Consider the following 10,000-nt stretch of genomic DNA (forward strand, 5'->3'; position numbering starts at 1 on the left):
ACAAATAAAAGAGAGAGAGAGAGAACGAGAAAGAAAAGGAGGGAGATTGAGAAAAAATGAGGGTTAGCTGAGGTCATCTGTAGTGGAATACCTTCACATTTACTCAAGGCCGAGTCACAAGACAACTAAAACTCACCAGAGATCCATTAAATTCACACAACTACTGACAACGTAAAGGCCAACACATACTTCACTGCAGAGACATTCATTAAAATAACTAAGCATTCTCTTCTATCTTTTTGATAAATGCTAAGATCTAACCACCACAGCTATTCCTAAAATCACCATTCATCAAATTTATGTAAGCTCTCTATGATTAATGTTGGGATTCATAAAACATAATTCAAATAAAATTATTCCTTATTCAACATTACCCTAGCCTAGAACAACGTTTGATGGTCTATTGACCGAGTCCAATTACTGCTAATATCCGTCACAGAGAAGCCATGAGTAGAAATCTACCACTTGATGTCCAACTAAAATAAACGCCTCGTCAGAAACTCATTAAGTTAATGTGCAAACAACAAAAACAAGTCAACGGCAGCAGAACCTTGCAGCATAAAAATCAATCATCAATATTTTAAACCTTTGTGTGATAAATGTGAGGGGAAGAATAATGTTTTTTCCATATTCACATGCTATTCTGTGAACAAACAATGAACAATTCAAACAGAAATGAAGTCTGATGGTCTATCGATTGAGAGCAGCTGCTTCAAGTTAATGCTCGGCTGACAATCTCCAAGCAGATCGAGGCAGATGGGCAATAAAAACTAAGGTTTAGATTAACCATATACCATATGGACTAAGTTAGCAATGCCAAAGTAAAAGAACAACTGCTAAACTTGCGTGGGCTGTGTCTGCTGTATAAAAGTTCACATTTCACAGCCCTCCCATATCGCCTTTTTTTTTTAAATGCCTCTATTCGACAGTGTGAGATAGTGACGGGAAGTGAGTGAGAGACAGTGATGGGGTAGGATCAAGACATAACCTCGGGCCACAATCGAACCCTATTCCCTGGCTCAACACTACGGTGCCTTAGTCTTCAGCAACAGCCAAGGTCTGCACTGAGGCTGTTTGCTGCAGTGTGGGGAAGATGATCTGGTATATTGCGCGGTGCAGTGTGAAACATAGCTCTGGTGTTCACACTAGCAGGGGTGAGGTGGGGGTCACACGCTGAACACCACTAGCATGTGTGTGTGAGAGTTATGTGCCTTCAACACACATCTCATGAATGCATGACATGAATACATTTGGCAGCTCAACTGGAGATGAACAAGCAGTTAAATTGGTACACAATCACTGTCCATACAGCGACACAGTTTGGGAAAAAAGTGAATGCAAAAGTTCAAATTGTGTATTGACACAATAGCCCATTCTGAGAGCTGCTTTGATACAAGTGCAACAGGAAGACAATTCTGTTTTGGCTATGCAAGCATTGTGTGTTGCATGAGTCTTTGTGCGCGTGTGTGTGCGTGTGTGTGCCTGTGTGTAGGTGTAGCCCTGTCCAGGCTAAGCTTGTAGTGTGTCTAAGGTGTGTGCATGGTGTGTGTGTGTGTGTGTCAGAGAGAGAGCGAGAGCGAGAGCGCATGTTACCTGTAGTGTGTGTGGGTCGATGAACTGGCAGAGCTGCTGCTGAGTGTGTGTGTGTGTGTGTGTGTGTGTGTGTGTGTGTGTGTGTGTGTGTGTGTGTGTGTGTGTGTGTGTGTGTGTGTGTGTGTGTGTGTGTGTGTGTGTGTGTGTGCGTGCGTGTGCGTGCGCGTGCATGTGCATGTGCATGTACGTTACCTGTAGTGTGTGTGGGTCTATGAGCTGGCAGAGATGTTGTGGTTTGGCATCGAAGGAGGCGGGCCGATGGAGCAGACGTCCGCTACTGTAGACCACCCAGCCAGGCTCCAGCTCCTCGTTACGACAATACACAAAACCCCTAGAGAGAGAGAGAGAGAGAGAGAGAGAGAGAGAGAGAGAGAGAGAGAGAGAGAGAGAGAGAGAGAGAGAGAGAGAGAGAGAGAGGTGGGGTGAGAGAGAGAGAGAGCAAGAGACAGAGAGAGAGAGAGAGTTAGAGAGAGAGAGGGAGAGGGAGGTGGGATAGACAGACAGAGAGAGAGAGAGAGAGAGAGAGAGAGAGAGAGAGAGAGAGAGAGAGAGAGAGAGGAGGAGGAGAGAGAAACCGATATTAGAAAACCGTCCACGAATTGCTTATGAATAAAATATAGTCAAAGCAACAACAACAAATGTGGCAAAAACCTGTTTGTCCATGTGTGATTGTGTAAATGTGCATGACCGTGTGTTTCATTGTGCATGTGCCTGTGTGTGCATAAATATGCATGCGTGTGAAAGTGTGTATGCATATGAGCATACCTGTGTTGTTTGTTTATGTGTGCATGTGTCTGTGCTTCCATGTGCATGTGTTGTGCTTACTCTCTCTGTGCAGGAATCCATAATGTGCATACAGGCGACATTATGTAAGGGTTAACGTTCGGCGAGAAGGTCGCTACCGTGGAATAGCAGCACGACAGAGAGAATCTTTAGACCCCGACGCGGAGCGGAGGGGTCTTGTTCTCTCTGAAGTGCTGCTATTCCACAAAGCGACCGACTCGCCGAAAGTTAACCCGCTTATTATATGGATATACTTAAATGATTCACACATGCGGGGACATTGCTTTAGACCTATTTAATGCTAAGATTGTTGCTGCGCAAAACAAAACAGTGCCGTTGTGGAACACCGCTAGGCAACAGCTAGGTAGGCTAGCCAGGACAACAGGTGTTGTCTATCACAGCAGCTGATTAGAGTGACAAAAGACCGACCCCCTGCGGAGTGATATGAAACATTCGCTTTAGCCACTGACTTGTATACAAGCCAGTGGCTTTAGCAGTGAACGTCTTGTTGCCATTGACAGCGGTAGCCAGGACAACGGGTGCTGTCTATCACAGCAGCTGATTAGAGTCTTGTTGAAAAGTCGCTTTAGCAGTGAAAAGTCTTGTTGCCATTGACAGCGGTCTGTTATAGACCAACCCGTCCGTTATCGAAAAATAACAGACGTCCGAACGTTGGGGAGCCCCGTTGAAATGAATGGAGCATTCGACAGATGACGTCACAACCATATAATAATACATTATATTGCATTTGACAGACGGTTTTTAACCAAAGCGACTTACAATCATAGTGAAACATCACTACCTGATACGTACAAAGTGCACAGGAAATATACAGAACAACAAGTGCAGATGCAAAGTAGGGCTAGTTTTTTTTGTACACTAGCACAGGGTTAAGTAGAGTACACACACACATACACATCATACCACTGAGTCTGGACTGGGGCACCTCAAGCATTTGTGTAGTAGATAGTCGCGAAAGAGAAGAGTGAGAGCATGTCGCTAGGCTAGTGAAAGTCAATGCATCCGTGTAGCATGCTACATGCTACAGTGATCCATTGACTTTCACTAGCTTAGCTACATACTCCCTCTTTTAACTTGTCTTAAAACAAGACAACGCTTAACATGCAAAATAAGACACTTAACCACCTTTATAAACCCCAGCCAACGATTTGACCTGTATTAAGCCCCAAAATAGTGGCATACCCCTTTAACTTGGTTCTTGAAAGTTGAAAGGCGACACTGCATGAGATTGTGTGGGTGACAGTGTGTATTACTTGTGTACGGACTGTTTTCGTCTGTCTCTCTCTGTGCATGTATGAGTGTATGTACGCAGGTGACATTGTGCATGCATGTAGAGTACAGTATGTGCATGAGATTGTGTGTGTGTGTGTGTGTGTGTGTATTTTTAGCATGCGCATGGTGTGCCGTTACCTCAGCGTCCCGTGCAGCCCCGAGCCCAGTTTGCTTAGGCCTCTCCCAAAGGAGTTGGTGGTGTACAGATAGAGGCCGTCCGTCGCCAAACACCGACCAAGGTCTGTATCTACACCAGGGAGAAAGGGGGAGAGAGAGAGAGAGAGAGAGAGAGAGAGTAGGCAGTGTTAAAAAAAATTGTGAATGACAGGGTAAAATGCTAATGCCAAAACGCAATAGTCCACCAAATATCAATTTAAAAAAAAAATGGTTAGACGTATTTGGCAGTTTAAAAAAAACATGCACGCCAACAACATCTTCAAGATAAACTTCCTATGTCACTGTGACAAAGAAAGAACTTGTCATTAGTCATTTCCACTTTTAAAGTGGATAGTATCATCTTTTCCAAGCTATGTGAATGAACCATACGCACACGAGGAAATGGAATATGTGTGAGAGGAATGAGGAAAGACATTAGAAAACAGGTACAGACAGAATAGAGGGATGATGAAAAGGATTCAGAGAAAAGACCAGCCAGAGGAAAGAGGCCAGCCATTTCTTAAGTCTCCCACGAGAGAGAGAGAGAGAGGGTGCAGGAGGGTCTGAGAAAGTCTCAGTGTGTGTCTGTGTGCGCATGTGTGTGTGTGTGAATGCGTGGTCCGTTTGTGTGTGTGTGTGTGTATGTGTGTGTGTATGTGTGTGTGTATGTGTGTGTGTATGTGTATGTGTATGTGTATGTGTATGTGTATGTGTATGTGTATGTGTATATGTGTGTATGTGTGTATGTGTGTATGTGTGTATGTGTGTATGTATGTGTGTGTGTGTGTGTGTGTGTGTGTGTGTGTGTGTGTGTGTGTGTGTGTGTGTGTGTGTGTGTGTGTGTGTGTGTGTGTGTGTGTGTGTGTGTGTGTGTGTGTGGAGGGATGAACGAAGGAAAAAGAGTGCATGTGCGTGTGTGAGAGACGTGTGCATGTGTGTATGAGTGAGTGTGTGAGAGAGAGAAAGAGAGAAACAGAGAGAGAGAGAGAGAGAGAGAGAGAGAGAGAGAGAGAGAGAGAGAGAGAGAGAGAGAGAGAGAGAGAGAGAGAGAGAGAGAGAGAGAGAGAGAAAGAAAGCAAGCCAGCATGACTCAGTGTGGCGTCAGCCTCAGTCTAGCACTGACTCCTTGCACTGGCATCATCCACTTTGAATCATGAACAAACAACCAAACAACCCACCAACCAGAATACCAAACACACTCACCGGCCACTTAATTAGGAACACCTCTCTACTGCTAGGTTGGACCCCCTTTTGCCTTCAGAACTGCCTGAACTGTCTGCAACGATACTCGGATAGGCTGTGGCATTCCAACAAAGATAAATTGGTACTAATTGACTCAAATTGTGCTAAGAAAATATCCTTATGCCATTATATCTCCAGTCAGAAATGTTGATGTAAGGCAGGGTAGACTCGTGTTTTCATGCTGTTGACGCCAAATTCTGACCATTTCACCTGAGCTTAGCCGTAGATTCCAAGACTCATCAGACCAAGCAACATTTCACCGATCTTCTTGCGTCGTTTATGGTGAGCCTGGCCAAATTGTTGCCTCATTTTCCTGGTCTTAGCTGACAGGAGTGACACCAAATGTGGTTTTCTGCTGCTGTAGCCCATTTGCCTCAAGATTTGATGTGCTGTGTAATCAGGGATTTTCTTATGCATACCTTGGTTGTAATGAGTGGTTATCTGACTTAATGTTGCCTTTGTATAAGCTCCAACCAGTCTGGCCATTATCCTCAGACCTCTGCCATCAACAAGGCATTTTTGCTCACAGAATCACTGCTCACTGTAATTTTTTATTTTTTTTTCGCACCATTCTTTGTAAACCCTAGAGATGGGGTTATGTGTGAATATCCCAGTAGATCAGTCTTTTCTGAAATATTCAAATCGAGCTTTTTGGCACCAACAGCCATGCCATGTTCAAAGTCATTTCAATAGCCTTTCTTCCCCATTATAATGCCCGGTTTGAACTGCATCAGATCATCTCGACCATGTCTACATGCACAAATGCATAGAGCTGCCACCATGTGATTGGCTGATCAGAAATTTGCCTCAATGAACATTTGTAACAGATGTTCCTAATGAAGTGGCCGGTGAGTGTATGTGTAATGTGACAAATAAATATCTTATTTCAACGTGACTCAGCTAACACCAGTAGTAGGTCACAAAATGAACCAAAGAGGTAGATAAGGCTGAGAAAAACTGCAGGTGAGGCGTGGCCAAACATTATAAAAAGGGTGGGTCTAGCCCAAAACACATACACGTAGGTTATTTAATTATTCATAAAACAGATGATTGAACTTAACTCATTGGTTGTCAATCAGCTGTTTTAGTAATAATTAAATAGGGTCATTTCACGTGAAATCAGACACTTTGGGACCTGACCGACACGGATTTCAATCATACTTGGTGTGCCTTTTTAGTAGCAAGGTAGCACCCCAGAACTGCATTGGTTTGAATCTGACACTAATATTAAGGGAGAAACAGACTAGGAAAGGTTCACATGTGAGGGTAGGACACTATACATTCAGCCTTGAATATATCAGTCAGTGTTAGTCACAAAAAGATGCCTGTGGTGTTATTTGAAAGCTCTTTTCTGGCTCTACATATTACATCATCAGCTTGGAATACAACAACTCTCAGAATATGAATTATGATCAATTGAAAAATTAAAAATTGAATATCTAAAAAAACTATATTTTAAAATGGCCAGTTCCTTGTCCAAACGTAGCCGGCAATGTCATTAGCAACACCTCAAATGCTGGTGTTCGGTTCTTTATTCATTTCAGAGAGAATTTGACTCACAAATATGGCATCATACAGACCACTTACTAATAATATGGTAATACCATAGTAGCATCACATGACAAAACAAAAACAAAACAAAAATGGTCAGTTTCCATGGTCCCAGGTTTCAGAAACTAAGGCAGATGTCCATTTATACACACCAAATGATGATATGTGAATGTTTGAACATTCCTTCTCTGTGTACCTGTGTCATCTTCCCTTTACCGTACTTTAAAGAGATAATCAATGGCTACACTCTCATTTTGTACTCTACCAGTGCATTTGAAGCAGCAGCTGTGTCTTTTGTAGATAATGTATAAGTACGTCCCGTTGCAGTTACAGGTTCCACTACCAGAAGCACATCCTGATGATCCTTGACAAGTCTATTTGGTCTGAAGGGAAAAGTGAAGGATGGAGATGGTCCATGAGGATGCAGGAAGTTCAGTTTCACCTCTCCAGTGCTCGGCATACATTCCTCAACACATGCTAGCCACCAGTTGCCATCATACAGCTACAACATACCCTTTGATGCTTGAAAATGTAACACATTCCTTTACTGAGCTCACTCTTTCAACTCTGCCTTCTCTGAATGCTGAAAATGGCCTAACTTCCACTGTGTCCATTGACAATGGGCAGAAGCTGTGTAGTTTTTGAGTACCTGGAATAGTTCTTGCAGATTCCAACCTTTTCAACAGGTTCTCAGCTTCATGATGGTACATCTCTGTTGTGGCAAACTGGCAATGGATGTTCTTGAGAGAGATGCACCATCATGAAGCTGAGAACCTGTTGAAGAGGTTTGAATCTGCAAGAACTATTCCAGGTACTCAAAAACTACACAGCTTCTGTCCATTGACAATGGGCATTAGGCCATTTTCCGCATTCAGAGAAGGAGTTGAAAGAGTGAGCTCAGTAAAGGAATGTGTTACATTTTCAAGCATCAAAGGGTATGTTGTAGCTGTATATGATGGCAACTGGTGGCTAGCATGTGTTGAGGAATGTATGCTGAGCACTGGAGAGGTGAAACTGAACTTCCTGCATCCTCATGGACCATCTCCATCCTTCACTTTTCCCTTCAGACCAGATAGACTTGTCATGGATCATCAGGATGTGCTTCTGGTAGTGGAACATGTAACTGCAACGGGACGTACTTATACATTATCTACAAAAGACACAGCTGCTGCTTCAAATGCACTGGTAGAGTACAAAATGAGAGTGTAGCCATTGATTATCTCTTTAAAGTACGGTAAAGGGAAGATGACTCAGGTACACAGAGAAGGAATGTTCAAACATTCACATATCATAATTTGGTGTGTATAAATGGACATCTGCCTTAGTTTCTGAAACCTGGGACCATGGAAACTGACCATTTTTGTTTTGTTTTTTTTTGTCATGTGATGCTACTATGGTATTACCATATTATTAATAAGTGGTCTGTATGATGCCATATTTGTGAGTCAAATTCTCTCTGAAATGAATAAAGAACCGAACACCAGCATTTGAGGTGTTGCTAATGACATTGCCGGCTACGTTTGGACAAGGAACTGGCCATTTTAAAATATAGTTTTTTTAGATGTTCAATTTTTTTATTTTTCAATTGATCATAATTCATATTCTGAGAGTTGTTGTATTCCAAGCTGATTGTGTAATATGTAGAGCCAGAAAAGAGCTTTCAAACAATACCACAGGCATCTTTTTGTGACTAACACTGACTGATATATTCAAGGCTGAATGTATAGTGTCCTACCCTAAAATGTGAACCTTTCCTAGTCTGTTTCTCCCTTAATATTAGTGTCAGATTCAAACCAATGCAGTTCTGGGGTGCTACCTTGCTACTAAAAAGGCACACCAAGTATGATTGAAATCCGGATCGGTCGGGTCCCAAAGCGTCTGATTTCACGTGAAATGACCCAATAGCCTACGTGTAGTAGGCAGTAGGGGGGCCCACAAGTGTCTTGCATTAGGGCCCGGTGTGCAATTGTTCCGCCACTGAATACAGTGATTAGCAGTGATTCATCTTTAGGTTTAAGAGACTTCCTGTAAGTGTGTGTGTGTGTGTGTGTGTGTGTGTGTAGGTGTTGCTACTTCACACCCCTGAAGCAGACACTCTCCTCCCTCCTCTTACTCTCACCCTTTCCTCTCTTCCTCCCTCACCCGTCTCTCTCTCTCTCTCTCTCTCTCTCTCTCTCTCTCTCTCTCTCTCTCTCTCTCTCTCTCGCTCTCTCCTACTGTAAGTGCTCTGTGCACACCTCCAAGTGACTCAGAGAGGAGGCCCTGCTCAGCCTGGAGGGAGGAAGATGCTGACTGTGCCCTGCATGTAAATGTGCCAGTCTGTCGATATATTGAGACGAAACACACGCATGCGCGCGCGTGCGTGCGTGCGTGCGTGCGTGTGTGCGATGCAAAGAGAAAGAGAAAGAGAGAGAGATGAAACACAAGTGTGAATATGCTGAACTGAGCTACAGCACTGTATGTGTGAAACGGTGTGAGTTTGTGCACGTTGAGAAGACCTACAGGTATGAACAGGCAAGCTGCGCTAGCTCAACCTTTTTTGAATGCCCCTTGGACATCATCATGAGCCTGCCAATGACCGTAGTATTAAAAAATAAAATGGACTAATGCCTCCCAATGGCAGGTAAGCACCGCCGCACCCCTCCAATCCCAGGGCTCCCCAACACCCTCTGGGGGGGGGGGGGCTGTAGAGCCTCTATTGAGACTAAGCCAACCAATTTTGCACGTCTTAGGCAGTTACTACAATCTTTCGCAATATGTGCAGTGAAGGGCAATGCTTTTTTAATGCCCGCTTCAACAAAAGCTGTGAGAAACACTATGCTAAACTAAGCATGCTGCTTAAAACATGTGGGTCTAACTTCACTGCCAGGAAACAGCTGCTAAGATGTGAATGATGCAGACGAATGATCACCTTTGTTAGATGCATTGAACAGAACAACACACAGAACAACAAACAGTGGTCAGCCAGATAGCAAACTTTGAGAATAGAGATATTTACATTACCCAGAAAACTCTCCACTTACACTGCACACCAATAAAAGCCTGTTCATCATCTTTTTTTACCCGGAGTTGGATGGGTTCACAACGCTGCCGTACGGTATATGCCAGAAAAACAGGAGGAGCATAACGAAAGCAAAGCTGAGCACTTCCCACGGGTGTTCGCAGTGTGATCAAAATCTTTATCCCTCTCCACCCAGAACGACAGCTTGAAGGTAATTTAGCCTATTTCTTCTAAAGTGTCTGCCAAGTCAACACGATCTGGAGGTTTGCATTTTAGCTTGCTGGTTGTTCTGATGCGCCGCTCCTCAGACAACACTCTCCTATTTCAGATCACCCTCAAGTTCCTCAATTGTTTTCAACACACCGATTTTGCACGTTTCAG

The 10,000-nt window shown here is 43.5% G+C and overlaps 1 protein-coding gene across 4 annotated transcripts in view; it reads right to left on the bottom strand.

Annotated features, from left to right (window-relative positions):
- The window catches only part of LOC134436927 (probable E3 ubiquitin-protein ligase HECTD4), a 145,808-nt gene that overhangs the window by 106,064 nt on the left and 29,744 nt on the right, over window positions 1–10,000 (bottom strand). For all 4 annotated transcript variants that reach the window (XM_063186276.1, XM_063186274.1, XM_063186272.1 and 1 more), the window contains exons 5-6: window positions 3,808–3,916; window positions 1,786–1,924 (exon numbers count right to left, since the gene is read on the bottom strand). In XM_063186276.1, the coding sequence (XP_063042346.1) occupies window positions 1,786–1,924; window positions 3,808–3,916 (248 nt within the window). The remainder of the gene's footprint in view (window positions 1–1,785; window positions 1,925–3,807; window positions 3,917–10,000) is intronic.

This window comes from Engraulis encrasicolus, chromosome 21 (genome assembly GCF_034702125.1).
Source record: "Engraulis encrasicolus isolate BLACKSEA-1 chromosome 21, IST_EnEncr_1.0, whole genome shotgun sequence".
In the NCBI taxonomy this organism is placed as follows: domain Eukaryota; kingdom Metazoa; phylum Chordata; class Actinopteri; order Clupeiformes; family Engraulidae; genus Engraulis; species Engraulis encrasicolus.